Source organism: Rutilus rutilus (genome assembly GCF_951802725.1).
Source record: "Rutilus rutilus genome assembly, chromosome: 21".
NCBI classification, from domain to species: Eukaryota; Metazoa; Chordata; class Actinopteri; order Cypriniformes; family Leuciscidae; genus Rutilus; species Rutilus rutilus.
This window is the reverse complement of record NC_140226.1, coordinates 19,192,262-19,214,758: the sequence shown is the minus strand read 5'-3', so window position 1 is coordinate 19,214,758 and position 22,497 is coordinate 19,192,262. Positions and strand designations below refer to the sequence as shown.

Sequence of the window (22,497 nt, the reverse complement as noted above, 5' to 3'; positions counted from 1 at the left end):
AATATTTTGCTACCTTAACCATATGTTACCTTAATTAACATATGCAAATGCCAAGATTTATCCCACAACTATTTACAGAAACGATTACACCGGGATGACGGAGTTAACATGTTAAAGTAACTTCAACATTGTTTGTATAAAAGACAAAAAATTATAAAAACTTCCAGAACTATGTGTCCTATACCACATTGAGCAGGAAATAGGATAGGGTTCCTCAGAGTTTAAGATGACCATGATAAAAAAAAATCCTGAGTTGATGCAAAAGTGAGGATGCAACTTTAATAGGCATTTTTTTTAATGGAAAATATAATTCAAGATTTATTTTTTTGTATTGTTTGATATAGTACAGATCTCTGCCTTTCAATTTAAGCCTATATTTTAAACATTTTGTAGGCAGGTTTACATTGTGACCTCTTTCTGAGGACATGTTAAATTACATGTATTTTCCAAGTTTTTAAAGCATGTATTTAAAATAATACTAAAGAAATTATTTAAAAATAAAATCAATGAATGTACTGATATCCACATTTCCTTTAGATGTACCTTTTAAAGTATTTTTATTTTGATGAATTTATTTATTTTTAACATAAAGAGGGAGAGGAAAGGAGACCTGGAGAGGAAAAAAAGAATCAGTGTGTGTGTGTGTGTGTGTGTGTGTGTGTGTTTATATATATATATATATATATAATTTTAAATTCAGTCTGTCTTTTGGCCCAATGACTTTTCTCTTAATAATGTTACGAATGCTGGGAAACTGTTCTAAACTGTTCTCTCCCTCCGCTGGTATCAATCTACAGAACCGCGTAAACAAGCGCGTGAATCCCCCGCCCCTTCTCTGCGCGAGCGCTCCTCTCTCTGCGCGTGCTACTGCCAGTTCCGTGTCGGCCGCGAGTTTACCAGCCACGCACTGCCTGCACGCGCTCAATCCACCGCCGGGCTGTAACGATGTGACTCTCTCTGGCTTCCAGAACCCCCCCTTTTCAGTCTCCATTAACGGCCCAGCACAGAGCGAGACGAGGGGATTCGTAACGGTGAGTGTATTTCGGATGGCCACTGAACGTGGGAATCTGCGCTACGTTATCGGTTTGGGGACACCGAATGTGTGTAAAGTTTGGGGAGGGGAGAAATTGTGTCATGTGGTAAGACAGAGGCTGTGTGCCCGCCAGTCCGCTCTAGTGGAGCAGACAGATACATAATTATAGAATGTAAAAACGACGTCGCGCGAGACGAGCTCAACTTACCATGTGTTATAATTTCCATGGGGATGACGTCACGCAGTCCTTGACGCCGTGCGCGCAGCTTGCGCTGATGAGATAACGGGACTGTGACACACACTGCGCGTTTCTGATGCACACTAAAAGCTTCATAGGAACAGGTTACTGGTTTATAATGCGTTTAAAAGGGACGATAACAATCCATTCGTGTAAGTTATTATTCACAAAGCAGCCTGTTTGTTGCTGTTTTCCTCTTATACAAATATGTATTACATAAAAGGCAGAGAACATCGTAAGGAGTACGTCATCGTTAGAAATGATTGACCGATGGCGTTGTTTCTGAAACACAGTAACAGTGCATGTAAATGTGTAAATGTGTTAAAAAGTTTAACCCTCAGAGACCCAAGTAGGCTATTTACAATTGTATGTTCTCGTTTCCCTGTTGAAAGTGCTTTCTAAAGCTAGTTATAAAGCTAGTTAAAAAAAATGTTAATTATTTTAAAGCATATTTTGTTTTTGATGTGAATTTTGACATTGTAAAAATGCTGGACTTTCACAGCTGTTTACGATCATAGGCAGGCTCCTTGTACTGTGAGGACTTCATAATAGTCCCATGCTGTTGGGGCATGTTGTCACAATGGGGTCAATGTGTGCAATGACATACTTTCATGTCATGTTTAGAGGCCTATTCTGATCATTTGGAGTAGTTTATCTTTGATTTACTGATTTTCAGTCTATTTTTCATTTCCTTAACATAATTAAGAAAGAACAGTTCAAATGTTTACTTGAAAAATGAATACGCTATTTGTTACAAAAAAAGTTAACAATTGTGTTAATAGGCAGTAAGCTTATTGTGTGACTCTGTATATTTTAGTTTTTCCCCACCAAAACATTTGCTTTGATAGTTCAGAGTGTTACTCTAAACTAAAATAAATAGGTGTAATCAAGCATTGCAATTTAGCTAGGCTACTTGCCTTGGTGCAACACTTCTAATACTCTCTAAGTGATTGATATGATGCTAATGTACAATATTTAGTACTGAGTCTGACCCACTAAAAATATCGATTCATATTCTTCTTTTTGGGAGACTTTGCTCAGTACTGACATTAGTTTTAAATAGGCAAGACTTTGTTGTGTGTGCATTTGATGCTAAAGAAAGAGGGCCTCAATATCCTGCTGGATCTGGTGGTTATATTGTGGCCAAGCCAATGAAAACTCAAAAGAACTCTTGAAATGACGCACCCTTCGCTTTTCCCGTCTCTCCCGACAGGGACTTTCCTAAAAGTTTTCAGACTGAAAGCAGGCTCAGCTCAAGTCTGGTTTGAGTTGGACTGGTTTCAAAAAATTTTAACTGAAAATTCACACTAAAAGTTGGGAATTGGTATTCTTACAATAACCCTTTATATATGTTTTTTTATTTTTATTCTAGGATCACTCTCTCACCAATAATGTCTTCAGATCAGTGTTACAACTGCCTCAAAACGGAGGCAATGATGAAATCACCGTGGCAACCCTGTGTGGGAGCACAGGCAGCACTGTGACTCTAGCTTGTGATCTCCTGACCTCTGTGAGTCGAGATGGCAACCCACCGAAAGCACCTGGTCCGAGATTTTAACCGACACATTACCTGCTCAATTTGCCATGGATACCTGATCAAGCCCACCGCTGTCACGGAATGCCTGCACACTTGTAAGTCATTCATGTCTCGCTAATCCGCATTATGTTCTCTATGACCATCTCTCTTTTCTGATAATAACAGCAAACCAAATATTTTGGTCCTTCTTCTCCCCAAATCGTTTTTTCTTTCTTTGGTGTTGTAACAAGGGCGTAGGTTTGATTTTGAAATTGGTGGGGATGGGGACATCCCCAGAAGCTGAGCTGCATCTGTCATTAAAGGGACAGTTCACCCAAAAATGAAAATTCTGTCATCATTTACTCACCCTCAAGTTGTTTCAAACCTGTATGCATTTCTTTCTTCTGCTGAACACAAAAGAAAATATTTTGAAGAATATCGGTAACCAGACAGTTGATGGACCCCATTGACTTCCATAGTAGAAAAAAACCCTCAAAACTGGTTTACCGACATTCTTCAAAATATATTCTTTTGTGTTCAGAAGAAGAAAGAAATTCATACAGGTTTGAAACAACTTGAGGGTGAGTAAATGATGACAGAATTTTCATTTTTAAGTGAACTATCCCTTTAACAGAAATTAACTGTTGGCATATTTGTTTCACATCAATAATGTCCAGTTTGTCCTGTTGGACATGGCACACAGCAATACTGTTAAGTGTAACTTGTGCCATTGTTCTGAGCCATGTTTTCAGTCTCCTAAGAGCACTGAAACTTCTTTCAGCCTCAGATGATGAGACTGGGATGACAAGGGTTTCAACTTCATCAAACAGTCCTCTCATTTCAACAAGCAATGTTGTGTTTTTATGTTTTATGGGGACTTTTTACAGACATAGGCTAATGATTTAATACTGTACAAACTGTATATTATATCCCCCTACACTAACCCTGCCTATCACAGAAAACTTTCGGCATTTTTACATTTTCAGCTGTTTTCCAAAAAAACAACAACCATTTTGTCCCTATAATGTAGTGTTACACACACACACTTAAGCATACACAATCTCTCTCTCTCTCTCTCTCTCTCTCTCTCTCTCTCTCTCTCATTGCGAGGGACATATCAGTGTCACTGGATATTGGTAGGGACATGTCCCTAGCGTCCCTACTAAATTCTACGCCCCTGTGTTGTAATCTTCATTAACAGAAATAAGAATGGCCTTTTTCTAGAATTGTTTTGTTTCATTATGTGGTGAGTTTATTTATAAGCAAGATTTGTGAAAAAATGTGTATGGTTCAGCTATAGCACCAAAAATAGCTGCTATTATTGTCAATAATATGTAATGGAAAGATTGCAACTATCTGGATGTCTCTTAGACCTACCCATACCTGCTTGCCTGACCTGTCTCATATCTCATATCAAAACCTATTTGTTTCACACTCTGCTTAACATTCAAATTTCCATCTTTGTCTGACCCACCTGAATGATTTTTTTGGCAGAGCTGCTGTGTCTGGGTGTCTAAATAGGACCTGAAAGTCTTAAGAAAACTGTATTGTACACTACTGTTTAAAAGTTAGGGGTGAAAGAGCTGTAAAAATACAGTAAAAACTAAAAAAAATACAGATTTTTTTTTTTTTTATGTATAATGTATAATAATTATACAAAATATATTATGCTTATTTAATGCTACTTTTGGTTAGAGTTTTTACTAAATGTTCTAAATTATAGTGTTTTTTTCTAGTTTTGTTGGTGGCAGTGTAATCTGTTCTAATCTGTTCAAATGCTGTTTAATGCTGGTACTTTTATTGAGACACTCATTGTTTTTGTCAGATAAATACTGTTCTAAATGAAAAAAAGTAACACTTTATTTTACACTGTCCTTGTATACATATGTTACATGTACTTATCACAGTAATAACAGTAAATTATGCATAATTACAATGTTGTTAAATAATATTACTCTAAAAAATATAATCTGATAGTTATGTAGTAGGTAAAATAAATAGTTTTTTAACAATAATAATTTTAACACCAAACTTTTTTATGGTTTTAGAGTACTTTGCCCTGATTCTCTCATTCTCTTGTCCATTTCATTTCATTTATTTAGAAAGTACATTAAGTCCCTCTTCTGTTCCTCCTTTTCTTCTTATTCCATTCTCCTCTAGTTTGTAAGAGTTGTATCGTTCAGCACTTTGAGGAGAGTAATGAGTGTCCAGAATGTGGGATACAGGTCCATGAAACCAACCCTTTAGAGATGCTGAGGTAACCAAACTCACCCGCATTAATTTCTCACATGCACAGATTAAGTACAGACACAAGTCCTCTGTGTTTTATATGGTATTTTGCACTTTTTGGCAGGTTAGATAAAACCCTGGAGGAGATCATCTTCAAGCTGGTGCCTGGACTAAGAGAGAGTGAGATATATAGGCCTATATATATATACATTTATATGTATATGTGTGTGTATGTATGGAGAGGGAGAGAGAGAGACAGACATACTTTATGCTTTATAATGCACTTCAGAGATACACTCTGTAGGTTATGTAGTTGTGCTTTAGTTGGTAAGTGTTTCTATATCTGTAAATTGTTTCTTAATGTACTTTCTTTAAATTATTGTGTTTATTTACTAGAGGAGGAACAACAGGAAAGTGAGTTTTGGAGAAAAAATAAAATCAAAGCAAATGGAGAAGGTAATAATTAACCATTCCATACACAACCCCTTTCACACACAGTCACATGTACTACACGTACAGTGAATATACAGATATATTTTAAGATTAAAGGTCAGGTTTCCTTTGTCTTCTAGATGGCCCTAGGGCTAAGAAAGCTCGCCTGAGTGACGAAGAGGATGATGATGGGAAAGGTGGAGACTACCACAGGAGTGATCCTCAGATCGCTATTTGTCTGGACTGTCTACGTAACAATGGCCAATCAGGAGAAAGCACAGTTAAGGTGCACAGAGACAGTATAGTTTAATATATTGTGTGTATATGTTGCGATGTATGTTTGTGTGTGTGTGTGTGTTTATAATTTGCACCCCATGTCTCTCTGAAACAGGGTTTAATGAAGAAATTCATCCGTTGCTCCACCCGTGTTACGGTGGGAACCATTAAGAAGTTCCTTGGTGTAAAATTGAAGCTGCCAAGCTCTTATGAGGTAAAATACTGTTTTATTACAGTATCACTGGGCTGTCAATGCAGGCAAACTGCATTTGTGTGAGTGTACTTAGAATTAATAGGTTTCTTTCACAGTTCAATACAGATATTAATAAATAAGCTCTTGATGGGTTTACCCATCAGTTGTGAAACTTAATATTAAATGAAAATTGTTTCTGAGGTTGTTTTTCTTAGCCTCTACTGTTCTCTATGATGTTTGACTAAGTGTATGTGTAACACACAACATGCCATAGTCTAAACGTGCCTATTATTTGATTTCATAAAGCTCATAAAAGATGCTTGTCCGTATTTCTTACAGCTCGACGTTTTGTGTAACGGGGAGATCATGGGCAAAGACCACACCCTGGAATTCATCTACCGCACTCGCTGGAGACTTCAGGGTGACAGCGTAAGTCTGTATGTGTGTGGGTCAAATTTTACAAACATTGTTTGGACTGAATGTCCCCCAAGGATAGTAAAACCAGAATGACTTACATTATATGGACCAGCCTATCATCCCCAGAAGGAAAATGGCTTCATAAACATACTTAATATTTTCTTTAGGGTTTGGGGATGAAAAATATCATTACCTCAGTGTTAAAACAATCAAAGTTATTGGAAAGTCACCACTATTATTGAAAAGCAAATGTATGTGTGTATATATATATGTTTATGCGTGTGTTTGCAACATTACCTTTCATTTATAATCTTTTGGCCTGTCAAAGTTACTGTGCACTTAAGATACAGATTTATACATTTACAGTCACATTCACCAAGTCTGATAATATTACTGTCTGAAGACTGCTAATAAATCATGAGATTAATTGTGATGATTTTATTCTAGTATTCTAGTTTTTACCAGTAAGAACAAGAACAAAAACTGTCACTCCTTTTGTTTAATTGGTCACACAGTATAAATCTTTTTTTTTATTTTTTATTTATTAAAATATATAGCTGCATTTATATTTTAGGATCAGGGATCATCATATTATATTCAAAATCTTTGGCATTAAAAAGTTTGAAACACCTTTACTAGAAACATTGACAGGTAAATTATTGAAAAGTTAGTTTGACCCTGAAAATGTGGGTGTGTGCTCATGAGAAGTGTGAACAGCTGTCTCTGAGTTGGTGGTGATTGTGGGGGGGCAGAGGCAAAAGAAAAAAAAAACCCTGCTCACAGCTACTGACACATCTATGAGTCATATTTCTCCAGTTACACACACTCACACACACACACACACACGCACACACACACACACTAGAGGTTGATACAAAATCAGATCAGAGGACACAATGATGCCCCTAGTTTTGTGTCCTTGCCTTTTACACCACAAGAAAATAGGAGAGAACTATGACAATATAATGGATATGATATGGTGCTTACATCAGAAAATGTGAAGTCATTCTTTACTTTCGTTTTCACCCCAGGCTTATCCCATGGTTCTCGAATACCGTCCGAGGATTGACTTTGGTTAAACAGCACTTACAGCTTTAGTGGAAATCTCATGCAGACTGATGTCAAGAGATGGAAAAAAAAAGCTGAAAAACTGAATGATTGTGCGTCTGTTGAAAGTCAACAACACAAAGCTCCATGACTGACAGGACTACTCTCCTTCCTGTGCACTGCTTCAGCCTCTACTCCTCCATTCCTCCCTCCTTCATGTTCCTGTTTGACAGTTGTGGCTCCGCCCACTGGCACTGTATCAAGTTTGATGATTATATTCCTCCAAAGCTTTCTCTGCATGTTGTCTCTATGACAACGCCTTAGCGTTCAGCGGCCCGTTGGGATTATCTGATAGCAATCTAGCAATCACAGAAAGTAAGCTAAAACTCGTCGCAAAGCTGCGTCTTGGCCAGGTGACAGGAGAGAGAGAAAATGGAGACGTTTTTAAAATGAAGTCTCGCTAGAAGGTAGATTTTAGAATGTTTTATTAAGTGTTTTTATCCAAGATTTTGCACTAGAGGCAAATCCAAATGTCTCACTGTAGTGTTCCTGTTCTCTTACCTTTTACACTCTCTCCCTTTACTTTTAGTTACTTTTCTTTCCTGCTCTAACCGCCCACATTGTCCCTCATAAATTCAGTGACTCTTTTTCATGTCATCATTCTCTCTCTCTTTCTTTCGCTCACGCACACTCACTCCCTCTTTCTCAGCCAATTTCCATCTTCCCTCATACTCTCATTTTTCTCCAATGGTGTTTTTGGCTCTAGTCTGAAGTATTGATGGATCTCATTCAGATGGAATTGAATGAGAGCGCTGTATATGTCCCAAAATAACAGCACTGAAAGGCACTCTGGGTAAGCATTTTTCCTTCACACTGTGAAGGCCAAGTCTTACATTTACCCAAACCAGATTGTTTTCTTAATAGAAATGATATAAGATTAACTGATGCCAGATATGCTTAATGAATTAATTCATTGAAAATTCTCATCTTTAAAAACAGCTGAATGGGGAATGACTGAAGGGTTCCAGCTGCATCTCTCTAAGAGCTGCTTTGGCTCACAGTCTGTCAGTTGTAAACATTCTGTTGTTTCCTGTTTAATCAGAAATATATTTGAGACATTCCAATCAAATCCACCTCATTAGATGTTTGAATCTTAAAACCCAGAATGTCAATAATGCACTTTTTACAGTGTATTTTGAGTGTAATGTAGCAAAATAATGCTATACTGATGCAACAATGTTTGGTTAAACAAAATGAAGTGCAAAACGTGTTTTATTTTATGCACTTTCTAAAAATTTGTGATGTCTGGAAAAACAACTGCACAAGGGACATGCAATAATGCATTTGTTTACTTCCACAAAGTGGAAGAAAAGTCCAAATCCAATATTTCTCAATGTGGTCCTCTACTACACTATATTCGAAGGAGAGTTTAAAATTCAGTCATCACGTTTTAAATATTTTAAATATTAAGGGTGTTTTTTGGAGCATTAGTTCAGATAAGGTGATAGGGTTAGCTTTCTAAGTTTGTTTACATGACAGTGTAAATCTTTACTGTATGTGTAGTGGCCTAGGAATCATTTCAAATCATAATTGCAAGCAAATGATCGCCAAACTGATAAAGTTGCCAAATCGATTTCATGCACATTCTCAGAATGCTTTTTGAGAATTAAGCGTTCAAAACATGGAGTTTTGCCAATCCAGATTATATTCCACAAAAATTGTATGTGATGGTACTCAAAGTAGAAAAGGATTACATGAATCATTACGTGAACCTTTGATTTGGATCATCTCAGGGGGTGAAAACGGGTGAAATGAGGGTTTGTTGTGTGTTCTCCAGTTCAGTTTTGGAATCAAGGAATCTTAACAATGGGTGTTTGAAATTAGAGTCGCTTCAGTGCTGTAAGTCTTTACAGTTAATCAAAAGATGAATATAGAATGATTCTGAATTGCTCAGCAACACTGTTTTAAGTGGATTGTACCTGTCTACCAATAGTACAAATATATTTGTCCAAATGTTTCTTATGACAAGCTAAAACATGTTATACCAACATGATCTATTGTACTGAATCTTAAAAATCATTTGCACTGTCTGTCAGTTCAGTGGAATTCTTGACGTTGTTGTTTAGGACAAAGGCCACTGGCTGCACTCCCAAATCCAATTTCCTCCCCACTAAGAAAACATGCAAATCAAATATGAAGTGTCTTTGAGCTCTGATTATAAATACAATGTATTTTTGTATGTTGACGCACTTGAACCTATAATCAAAAGATTTTGTCAATGCTTGTCTTTTTCCTAATAGATGATGCTGCTTGGGGTAATTTATTCTTTTTTTATACGTCCCACCGCCTGCTATGTGTTCCCCTTGTAAATGTTCGCACTGTACATGAAAAGCTACCTAATGCTGTTCATTACATATTGTTATTTAATTAATGAACATTAAAATTTGACAAAAAATAGTGGCTTTTCTTCGACTGTATTCCAGAAACATGTGATTTTTTTCTGTAAACATTCTGAAAGCTGCCTATTATACTTGCATGACAGTTTAGATTTAGATTGAAGAATTTTAGAAGTCTTTGCATTAAATACTCATATTAAAATAGACTGAGGGCAGCTGACCTTAAAAACAGAGAAGCTAAACCTTTGAAGTTGTTGAAAGCCATTCTTCGAAACCACCATTTCAAGTGTGTGATGATATTAGTGTGTGAGTTTAAATCTGACAATGAAAAACAAAGACAAGAATGTGCCTTCTTTTAGACTGTTTCTATGCACAGCTCCCTGCTTCTCTATCTCTTTCTCGCTCACTTTCTTTCTCCCCCACTCATGCAAAAGGAAGTGGAATGTAACATGCATTCTTCTTTTAGTCTGTGCATCACTTGTTCAGCTGTCTGTTTGCCCTGCTGTTCATCTTGCAAAAGAGAAGGTCAAAAATACTTAATGTAGGGCAAAGGCAACACACACTTAATCACAAATTTGTCCATGCCCATGCAGCAACACTTATTTTATTGCAGTTATGAGCTGAAGTTGGTCAAATGTTTGCTGTAGGATTTTGGAAGAGCTGTCAGCAATAAGTTTGTTTGGATGTTTACAGTACATTGCAAGTGTCTGCAGATTTTGTAAACTGTGAAATAAATCAGTGACCCAAAATTCTTTAAACGTGAAATCTACATAAGGAGATGTTAATGTCAACATAGACAAGAATATGAACATGTTCAAAACACACGTTCATCCCACAAATGTAAATAAACAAAGAAAGTCTGCCACTGTCTCTCTTTTTTTGTCTTCCCTTTCATCATGGAATGTTACAAACAACTCTATTTTTAGTCAGGATGAGTTGGAGAATTCACAGCTCATTTGTTAAACAGAGAAAGTGAGACTGAATCCCTCCGCCCCCCTGCTAATACCTCAACATTAAACCATTACAGAAAAAAAGGAAGGGAAGCAGATTGTAGTTTTCATTCAATTTACATGGTTTAAAGCAGGAATCCCATTTCATCCTCAAGCATACATATCCGGTGTTTAAAGGGATAGTTCACCCAAAAATGAAATTTCTGTCATCAATAACCTGTAAGACTTTCGTTCATCATCGGAACACAAAATCTGAGCCAGTTCTGTACTCTCCATTGACAGCTGCAACTACCACTTTGAAGCTCCAAAACGTTCATAAAGAGATCGTAAAACTAATCCACATGAATTAAGAGAGAGAAGATTGCTTTGATGAACAGACTGAATTTAGGTTTTTATTCACATATTGCTATGTGAACGTAAACAGAAGCTCAACAGAACCTGCTTGACCTCATTTGTTCCTGCACGCGAATATGCTTGAGCTTCCGTTTACCAGATCTATGTGTGAGTTGATTAATGTTTATATGTCAATAAAAGCTGAAATTAAATCTGTTAATTGTGTCTCTCCAGAAAATTTGGACTAAACCACTTAATACATTTAGATTTGATTTACAATCGCTTTATGAATGTTTTGAAGCATCAATGGAAGGACAGAAAGCTCTCCAATTTTATTAAAAAGATTTGTATTCCGAAGATGAACAAAAGTCTGACGGCCAGGTTTGGAACGACATGAGGGTGAGTAATTAATAACAGAATTTTCAGTTTTGGGTGAACTTAAGTGTATGGTCATTTTACCCACCAAGCTGCTGTTATTCAACTATGCCAAAGTAAACTTGGTTTTGCATTCTATCACCCCTTTTTAAGCTTTTGCATGCGATTTTTGTGACATTAGGCTTGTTTGAGATGAGCAGAACCGATCACTGGTGATCAGCGCGAGATGTATGCCGGTTAGAAATGTGTCCGAGACAAGTGCCTTGCTCTGATGTCATGCTGACGTATGTCAGAAACTCTCGCGAGCGCAAGGCGGACGTGTTGGATTCTGCAGTCGATCAAAAGCATGATGGGAAATGACTTGCTGATGACACATTTTAATGCTCATTGGTTTAAACAACTGTGATGTATTGTTGTCTTTTAAAATGTTTGATTTAAAAACTCTGATATCATGTTTTATATGTATGGTATGGGGCTGAGTGAGTGGGGTGGTTCGGTTCTGATTAATTCGGTTCGGGAGTATAGATAAAAGCCCGCCCGCACTGACAATTGATTGGTTGGGTCCTTACATGCGCTTTGTGAGGAACACACGCACACTAGCACACACACGCAAGGTCTCTCGCTCCCTCTTGCTGGCTCGCTCTAGATTCCGGGAGATTTTAACTCATTTGCGGGCATCAGGGAGCCACGATCAACATGCGGGAGACTCCCGGAACTTCCGGGAGACTTGGGATGTCTGGTGATCTCTAAATGCGTTATGTGACGTCATTTTATTTAAAAATATATATATATATATTTATAAACATATGTCTGTATTAAAGGTAGGGTAGGTAACACTTTTTTTTATACTGGGTGAAATGGTCCTTCCATCCTGATAGTAGTCAATACATTATGTGTTTAGAAAAAGGAATGAAAAAAATCAGACCTCTGTAGCAGCTGCAGGACAGTAAAAACTCTGACCAATCACTGCCATTCGGTGCGAATGTAAAGAACCAATCAGATGCCTTCATGTCTCGTGCCCGCCCCGAGCCCCACTGCGCGCGCTGCCCTGCGTGCACTCATCACATGTCACCGTTCCCGGAAATATTCAGCTCAAAGCACCTGCATATGCAGTCAGCGAAGGCAAACAAGGCAAAAACTACTTCCTCGGACCCTGCCCGCACTCTTGAATGACCTCCTCTGCTTCGCCCTCAACCCCGGACCTGTCCTCGAACCGACGATGCGGTAACTTACTTGTCTCCGGACTCGGAGTGTACGCAAAGAGTATAGAAGCCCAAGAGGCGAAACTCTGTTGTGTTATGGGTAACAGTCTGTAGATGGCGCTGCGGAGGCGCGTCCGCCATTATGGACTGAAAGCTGCTGAAATCGTTAGCGCCAGTCAATGGCAAAATCCATTTTAGTAGGTGTTTATAGTTCATGTGTGCACTTGCTAGATTGCACATCTTTTTTGTACCTTTCCTCCTGTAATAGGACATTCATAGATTGTTTTTTTCTTGCCATTGAAACGTTCACTGTGTGCACTTTAACTGAAGATGTTGAAAAAACAAGTTGTTAATATTTTTGTGATATTCTATGTAAAATATTAACTGTCTTTAGAAATGTTCATTTATAATTTATAATTTTTTCAAATCATATATATGGTGATGTTCACTAATTTCAAAATCAACATTGAATACATATCTTATTACTTATATCTAATTACTGTGTGTCTGCCTATAGCCTATTATTTCATGAATTTCTGTTAGTCATATAACAAGGAAAATGCATAATAGAACATAAATATTGATAGATTCAAGTTTTGCAGTAATTTTATAATTGTATATTTGCAAACCGTATAGGCTAATGAAGCCGATTCAGTGGGGGACATACCCTTACTAAAAAGTACTATAGGAATCTTATAGTATTTTGGGACAAATTATTATAGTAATCTTATAGGAATACTATAGTAATTTGGGACATACTACAGAAGTACGATAAGACTACTATATAAATACCATAGCAGCTTTAAAATATTATAGAGGTATTAGAACATCACAGAAGTATGTTATGTTCTGTAATAACTCTATAATATCCTAGAGCCGCTATAGTATTTCTATAGTAGTCTTATAGTACTTCTATAGTAATATTTTGTCCCAAAATACTATTTTCCTAAGGGTAATTAGGCCATGCATAACCAACACATAGACGAATATTTTCTGTCATTTAACGTCATTTAACGTCGGTCATCCTCATTAATGTATTTTAAATTGTTTTCATATTTAGATATGACGGCCAGAAAAAATTAAGTTATGTTAAGTTTTTGTTATGTCAAGTTTTTCAGTGCCATTGACTCCCATTATTTTTCAGCGTTTTCCTTCAGTTTTCAGTCCATAATGGCGGCCGCGCCGTCACGTCATGGGGGCAACTGTTGCTATGGAGCGTTCTATTGAGTTTCGCCTCTTGGGCTTCTATACTCTTTGGTGTACGTTAGTCTTCTAGAGTCAACAATGTTTTCATCATGGAAACTCTTACATGCAAAACACCGTATATGTTATGAATCTTACACGAAATTCACCTTCATCACAGTGTAACTGATGGTAATGGAAAAACGTGTATCAATGCAACCTGTTTTTAGTTTTGCCTTATAAATATAGCTCGTTACCTATAAATATAGCTCGTTACCGAATCAAACTTTACCAGTATCGATATGCTTGCTTGATAGTGAGTACTAAAAGAAATCTTATTTGTTTATATTCATAGTGATAAAGTTAGGTATTTTATTACATGTGATTCTGACATGATGTCACTGTATGTACTGCTCCTTCCTCTCCACTCGTCTCAGGTAATAAATGCGTCTTCCAGCTGAGCCTGAGCGTTTGGCGTCGCGCGTTCATGTGTTTTGGGGGCGTGGCTTTGGAAGGAGCTCAGAAGGGATTGGGTGGGAGTGAATGGAAATAATGAGCTGTGTTTATTGCAGATTAAAAGGTCTACAGTCACTCGATTTTTATATTTTCTTTTTCAGAGTACTTACATTTTAATTATGTATTGGTATATAAAGACAGTTTAAACAAATTTGGAATGTTTTTTTTTTAGAAAAAAGATTACATACCCTACCTTTAAAGGTGGTGTATGTAGTTTTCAGCGACCTCTAGCGGTGATGTTTCAGATTGCAACCAATAAGTTTACAAGCGCGTGCTCTTGCGCGTGCTCGAATTTATGAACGAGCACTGTCTGTGGGTACCTTCAGACTGAGACGCAACACACCGGAGAAAGCATCACACAACATGCTGGAAAGTGGAAACTCAGGTAAACTCCCACTGCAACGTTACAATAATAGGCTACTTTTATCAGCTTGACGTTGAACTAATGCTCAATGCTCATACCATGATAAGTATGGAACCCTATCAACCGTGCCGAATTTTGCCACTGCAAGCACCACTTCACATTTTCTTCAGGAAATGTACATTCTAGGTTTGTTGATAAGGTTTCGCCATGATTCAAATGCCCTGCCGATGTTGAGCCGTGTTTTTTCACCCGAAGGTCATGCGATTCACGTCTGGCCTTACAAGCTTCAGCAGAAAAAACTTTTTTTTTTTTTTTTTTTTTTAATCAATATGTGGAGTTTGTGTTGGAGTCTGTGACGTGTTGTGCTGGGAGCAGGTCGTTTCTTAGTGTTATCAGACATGTCATAAGTTGCATAAGTCCATGTCATAAGTTGCAGTGTCATCACTGTTGAGTGCAAAGTCAGTAGGTTAGACGAGGCGAGAGGCTCGGGAGCGCGCGTGCAGGTCATGTCACTGGATTTCGCGGTAAATCCGACCCCGCACCTTCACATAAAAATAAGAATACTTGCTTTCCGAGGTAATAGCAAAACCCGCAAAGTGGATAATTTTAATGTGAGATTACAACCCCTCCACACACAGGCAATAAAAAAAGGATTCATTTTAGTAGAAAAGTTACATACAGCACCTTTAAAGTAAAAATTATTGATAAACACATATTTGGAATGGAATTAAATAACAAGTAGGCTACTTTGGGTGTCCTGGTCATTATATTTATTTTCATATAAAAGCAACAGAACTTAAATTACATCCAGTTTATTAGCAACACGTGCACGAGCATGAATCCTGTGAATCCCGCGATCCATCTTTTATCTTTGTCTTTGTCTTTTAAACCTGTACATTTTTCTATCCTGCTTCCGTTACAAATCTGCAGGGACCAATCACAAACTGGCTTATCCACCTGGCGCGCTATTGGTGGGTTTAACACGATGACGATAGAGAAGCAACGGCAAGCAGTCTCTCGCTCGACCGTCAATCCAATTCCTTTTAACCATAGACAGTATATAAACTGGACACAGCGACCCCATTGGATTCAACGGAGGAAAGTGAAGTCAATTAGAAGCACTAACTTCCTGATGGTCGAGCGTACTGCGCAGACTCAAACTGAGCTTGACGACGTAGATGTGACGTGAGCAACCCGTCTGTCTTCTAGTAGCTGTGCCAAGCGAAATCTCAATCATTCCCTTCCGAAACTTGCAGAGACGGAGAGTGTGAGTAGGAGGTGTCCATGAGATAAGAGCAGGAGAAACTTTTGCTAAGTATTCTGATTAATTACTTTGCCATTTTGCCTCCACGTCCCCCCGATTGTGCGCGAGCTTCTCCTCCTGTCCATACGGTAATTTCTCTACTGTGCGACAGAGAGTCGCGTGGTTATGACGCAATCGTTAGCCTATTTTTGGGGAGCCTTTTATACATTTTCGTGTTTCTTTAGAAATAAATAATGGACAAATGGAGTCTTTAAACGCCTCAGATGTAAAGTTATTCGCTGTCAAAGTGACGCCAAAATGAATGGGAGTCAATGGGATGCTAACAGCAGGTGATGGTCTGACTCAATGGCGGCGCCCGGGGAAGCTTCAACATAATATGAAACGCTGCCCCCCTGCTTTTAACCTCTCGACGATGCTCAATGGCTTCTTTGGTTTAGCAAACAAATCGCTCGAGTGGGTGTAAATAACACTCACTTTCATTTTTTTTTTTTTTTTTTGCACAACCGAAAAACCGATGCCATTGCTGCTTCTGCAAACCGCTGATCAATGCTCCAACGTCTGTTGTCTGTTGACACGTTTCCTGCCTGGAATTTTAGCTGTAAAGTACGTCACCTGGATCATTGGTCTGATTGGTTGAAGGACTATCCAATTGCGCACAGAGTCATTTGAACTCCCCAGACTAATGTTCAATCTTAAAAGACTGAGCTTGGTCTGGTGAAAGCCAGACAACTTATATTTGGTGTTTCTTAACAGAACCAAATGGGTGGGGCTATCTCTTTATCCAACCAATAAAAGGCGTAGGGGATGTTCTGGGAAAACTCATCGAGAGGTGTGTTCGACTTGATGCGGCGCTGCGCATACCAATGTATGACATCAAAGTACTGCAATAGTAATTAGAGAGCACTCTTGTGGTACTTTGATGTCATACACTGATCGGTCTGCGCTTCGCCCCTTCAAGTCGAACATACCTATTATTTTGATTCCATTTGGAGAAGCTAATGGCACAGACATTAGGAACTTAAAAAAATATATTTAAATAATGATTATATAAGCATTGCTTCATAAGTTCAGGCTCAAATACAACACTGGTAATGATTCAATTCACTGTCACTTTTCTTTCTTGGGACAGAATCTTCATTCTCCATTACAACAACTATAATTTCAGTATATTGCACTAAAGGTGCTCTTAGTTCCATATGTACAAGTACTTTATTTCATATACCTATTTTTATTCTTTGATCATCACCATTAGCCAGTGAATCAAAAAGCCTTCTAAAAAGAAATACAGGATACGGAGAGGGCAGGGAGACACAAAATAGTGTTTGATTTGTTATCCTCTCCACTTGCTGTTGCATCATTCTGCTGCCATGTGTATTAGTCTGTTAGTATCTATTGGCTAATTGCATTATTCATGAGAGTCACAGTCATAGTCCCTCCTGAGTGCTGTCCAATGACTCAATAACACAGCTGTTCTCTTTTAGACCTGTCACTGGCCAGATAAGCTGATCACTGGGTGTATTCTGGTAGCACTGTGTTCATTTGGATCTTGTTAGCATGGATGATCTAATTTGAACTTCTATCCAAGAGGTTGCTGTCAGTCACCTTCTTTCAATATTTCTCTCACCTTTTCTTCCCATGAAGTCATAAGTTTAATGTCAGTGGTATCTTGATCTTCCAAATTTAGGCCTCAAGAACAAGCCACATGGCACCAATAGGATCATATATAGGAGTGACATCACTACAGTCTATTTTTTGGGAAGGACACCCAGTGTGTTACATTTCACTGATGACATCACAACTGTGCCAAAGGTCTGAACATATTTATTATAACTTCATATTCAAAGAGTCCTAAAAAAATGTCTCAGTTTCTACAAAATTTTTAAGCAGCACAGCTGTTTTTAACTTATTTAACATTATAACTAGGTTATAATGAGCATCTTAGAATGATTTCTAAAGGATCATGTCACACTGAAGACTGCAAAGTGGCCTGTGAAAATTCAGCTTTGCCATGAGAGGAATACAATTACATTTTAAAATATATTAAAATAGAAAACAGTTAAATTGGTTTAAATTGTAGAAATATTTCACAAGGTTACTGTGCTTTATTTTTTTATTTTTTTATTTTTTTTTATTAAATAGGCCTACATGAAATGTTTTCAGTGAAACTGCGGACAAACGGCCTTGGAGTTTGAAAAAGACGTATTTTTAACAAATTAGAATGGCTGATAAGTTTACATTTCTATGGTTTGGCCTCAAAGCAAGGGTTCAGAAGAAACAAGAATTTTGATTCTGTTACACACCGGTCATGGAGTTAGCTAAAATGTAAAATTGCTTATTATAGCGCCACCTTGTGGGTGATTTTCACAATAGTAGCCTACACATAAGATGTTGGTTACAAATATATACATTTTTGTAACAGTGGGCTATTCAGATTTTATATTATATTAACCACTGAAATTTTATTGGCTGCTGGTGGCCATATTTTTTTTTTAAAAGTGTGCAAATCATAGAGGATATGTTAAAGGGATACTCCACTTTAAAATGAAAATTCTGTCATCATATACTCACCCTCATGTTGTTTCAAACCTGTATGAATTACTTTCTTCTGCTGAACAGAAAGGAAGATATTTAGAAGAATGTCAGTAACCAGACAGTTTCTGGTCCCATTGACTTCCATAGTATATATTTTTTCCTACTATGGAAGTCAATGAGACCAGAAACTGTCTGGTTACTGACATTCTTCTAAATATCTTCCTTTCTGTTCAGCAAAAGAAAGAAATTCTTACAGGTTTGAAACAACATGAGGGTGAGTATATGATGTCAGAATTTTCATTTTAAAGTGGAGTATCCCTTTAAGAACCACATAGATGTCTCATTAGCGGCAGTTTCAATGGGCCACTACACGTAAGTCGTTCGCCACATTTGAATGGTCCGTGAACATTTGAGAGCGAGTTGACTGAGCATCTGCAGCAACCGTAGTTCGATGCATGTATGAATATATGAAATAGACTTCAGCAGATGATTTTGCTAAACTAACTTAATACAGCAAGACGAAGGCGTCAGCAGCTGACATTACAAAGTTACCATATAAAAGTAAAAACATTACAATTACCATAGTAAAAACATGTAGGTAATATACAAACTAACACATTCTCACCTGTAAAAGGTTATCCCATCTCTTCGGGAATTTAAATCTTGGCGGTTTCAATCAGAAGCTGCATAATGTTGTGGCATCATTGATTCTTACTGTGAGTGACAACACGCAATTAGCCTGATTAATTGTTAATATAAATAAAAACAAACGTTTTTTTTTTTTTTTTTTTTTTTGTGCGAAATGCAACGTTGCAAAATGCAAAATGTTGTGTGCGACCTCAGATGTCCTGTTGTCTATGTGTGTTTCGTTAAACTTGGACATTAGGTTCAGCAGCTATCAACTTGTAAAAATGGGCAATAGCTTTATTAATTAATTAACTTATATCTTTGCAATGCTTTGACAAATAAGATTCTTTTGATAACTTTTTGCCAGCACGGTCCCTGCTGTGTGCCTATTTTGGTGAAAATCGGACCAACGGCTAAGGAGGAGTTAAAAAAATAAGGAATCCAAAATGACTTGCACATTTTATAAGAGAAAATGAAATTGGAGTGGTGACCATCCTGCTGAGTTTGGGTTCTCTACGATTTACGACCTCAGGCGACCATATACTTCTAGGGCAGAAAAATAAGGAAGAAGAAAATCAGTACAAACACAACAGGGTTCCAGAACCTTTAGTGCGTGGACCCCTACAAATCTTAACAATCTTAATTAGGAGAGACAGAGAGAGTGGAGTCTGTGTGGTGATGTGTGGCGCTCCCTGCTGTTTAAAATAAGTCTACGTTCACACAGCAGCAGAATATTGTTGTCAGTCCTGTATTTGAGTCCTTAAAGGAAAATTAGCCCATGATTTACTCACCCTCAAGCCATCCTAGGTGTATATGACTTTCTTCTTTCATACGAATACAATCGGAGTTATATTAATAAACACCCTGACGCTTCCAACCTTTATAATGGCAGTGGATTGCAACCATCAGATTGAAGCTCAAAAAAATGCATCCATCCATCATAAACGATCTCCACATGGCTCCGGGGGGTTAATAAAGGTAAGAAAATTATTCATATTTAACACGCTACAAAGTAAAATTCTAGCTTCTGGCCAAACGGCCATACACAGTCTACTTGCATATAAAGCATAACTTATGCAACTTGTGACCAAGAAAGTAGCATAGCGGCCTAGCGTAAATATCAGCAGTACGTTGCATTACTCTTGCATAAGTTGTGCTTTACACTTAAGTCAAATGCTTATGTTCGTTTGGCCAGAAGCTAGTTATTTGACTTTATACTTAAATATGAATATTTTATACACAAACTCACCGCTTTGCTTCAGAAGGCCTTTATTAACCCCCCGGAGCCGTGTGGAGTTATTTTATGATCAATGGATGCACTTTTTTTTAGCTTAAATCTGGTTGCAATTCACTGCCATTATGAAGCTAGGAAGCGTCAGGGTGTTTATTAATATAACTCTGATTGTATTCGTCTGAAAGAAGAAAGTCATATACACCTAGGATGGCTTGAGGGTGAGTAAATCATAGGCTAATTTTCATTTTAAATTGAATTACTCCTTTAAAACGGTTACGTTCACACACAGTTGTAATGAAGTAATGAAGATTTGATCGATGAACTCTGTCGTGTCAAAAGTGATATGAATTTTCAGTTTTATGGACGTCACCATCTTCGATATCGCTTTGGTTACTGAAGAGAAAATTGGCTTGACTCCTGTTGCACGTTCATACAAACAGTATTCGAGACGCTACTATAAGCTGCTGTGTGAATGGGACATTTCAAGACTCACACCTGTAAGTAAATGCGGTTGTCAATCTCAAAGATTTACAGTGTGAATTTAGCCAGATTAAAGGCATAGCGGAGGATTTTCTTTTTCCGGGTGGATCATCAAGACTATTGGTCCTCCTAAGTGTCAATCATTCTGGTGATATGTTTACGTAAGGCCGTCGTACGTGCTCGTGCACACGATTCACACGATGGCGTGCACTCAAAACACAGGTTGGGCTTCCCACTGATGCCTCAGTCGCGAAGTTTCTACTTGACAGGTAAAGTTTGGCATGCTATTTGGAGAAATCCATTTAAAATCACTGCTAGCAAAAGTTAATGTAAGCTATGATTAGCTCGTGCATGCTCTCTCGTGCACACGTTTAATAGGCGTTCTCTCTCGGGAGCAGGTAGAGTGTTGCGCATGTGCATTTTTTTCAAAAAGTGGAGAGGGCGGTTCTTTTCTAAAATTGGGGAAAATCCTCCGCTATACCTTTAAAGCAGCACTCAGTAGCTTCGGGTTTTTTTTCGCTGTATTCTCGCTTTTTGCTCGCAGGTTTCTCTCTAGAGCTCCCCCCACAGCTTCGGAATAGATATTTGACAACACTGTTGTAAAAACTCGTTGGTGATTCTCAGACACCAGAGGCTAGTAGATCAACGACATCAAAGCAGATGGGACATTCTTTAAAACGTCTTCTTCATTCAGGTTCGGACAGCGTGAGGGAGCGCAATAATGATAGCATTTTAGCAGATTTCTTCTGGCCTTAAAGCAGTTGTTTACATCGCGAGACCTGATATCACGTGATACTTCCTGACGCGGCGGCCGACGGCCCGCTGCTCCAAAGTTGCAAGTGCGTATTTTCCAGGGGGGTGCGAAACGACCACCATTCAACCCGAAATAAGTATTATAACCATTCCAATGACTCCGAAGCTGTTCAGTTAAGGTAAAAAAGTTACTTAGTTCACCTTTAAATAAACCCATTAATAACAATACAGAACATTTCACTCAGAACTGAATCTTCTCTTGTTAGTCAACAAATGCATGTTAATGTGATCATTTAAATTCGGCATGAAACGAAAGCAGTGATAGTCTTTTCTTCCTATTGTGATATATATCTGAGTGAAACGGCTTCTCAAACAAGAAAAAATGTAGGATGGGACTTGGTTTTTGTCCATGATTGGATTTTTGTGGTATTTGCTATTGGTCAATCTCATGTGAGTGACAGGTTGTCCCGCCCTCACACCAGTAAACACGTCATCAGAGAAGAGATGTCTTTACAAGAGGGAGGGGAAGTTATTTTGATTAGAGATTATGTGGGCACATGAATTAAAAAAAAAAGTGTAGCCTACTGATAAATCATTTATAATAAATAATAAAACCAATATTCCATAAAAAATAATTCTATTGGTGGCTTTAACAGAGTTGTTTTAATGAAATAAAGTGTCTTGTCAGCTTTACTTGACAAGCTTTACTTGTTATTTGTTCTGTCATAAACTATGAAGGATGTTTTTTTGTGCACAGTCACACCATAGTCCAAGAACGTGTAAAAGACGGTAATGTTGGAGTCTGCATGAAGGGTGCTGCTTTTTTCTCCACAACCGTTTCTTTTTCATGCCTAAAAAGTGCCCGTAGATTTCGCCTACACCCTCACTAAGCACCTCATTTGAGCCTG

The 22,497-nt window shown here is 37.9% G+C and overlaps 1 protein-coding gene across 1 annotated transcript; it reads left to right on the top strand.

Moving 5' to 3' along the window:
• The first annotated feature begins 833 nt into the window (after positions 1-833).
• Positions 834-10,639, top strand: pcgf5a (polycomb group ring finger 5a). Its single transcript, XM_084393491.1, has 9 exons — positions 834-1,031; positions 2,644-2,903; positions 4,948-5,044; positions 5,141-5,196; positions 5,413-5,472; positions 5,589-5,734; positions 5,840-5,938; positions 6,257-6,346; positions 7,366-10,639. Exons 2-9 carry the CDS (start codon positions 2,792-2,794, stop codon positions 7,411-7,413), a joined length of 708 nt encoding a protein of 235 aa, XP_084249617.1. The 5' UTR covers positions 834-1,031; positions 2,644-2,791; the 3' UTR covers positions 7,414-10,639.
• Positions 10,640-22,497: the final 11,858 nt, after the last annotated feature.

Coding starts and splice junctions, on each gene's coding strand:
- pcgf5a (XM_084393491.1), top strand. CDS start 2,792: ATGGCAACCCACCGAAAGCACCTGGTCCGAGATTTTAACCGACACATT. Junction 5,473..5,588: donor AATCAAAGCAAATGGAGAAG/GTAATAATTAAC, acceptor TTTGTCTTCTAG/ATGGCCCTAGGGCTAAGAAA. Junction 5,939..6,256: donor AGCTGCCAAGCTCTTATGAG/GTAAAATACTGT, acceptor TATTTCTTACAG/CTCGACGTTTTGTGTAACGG.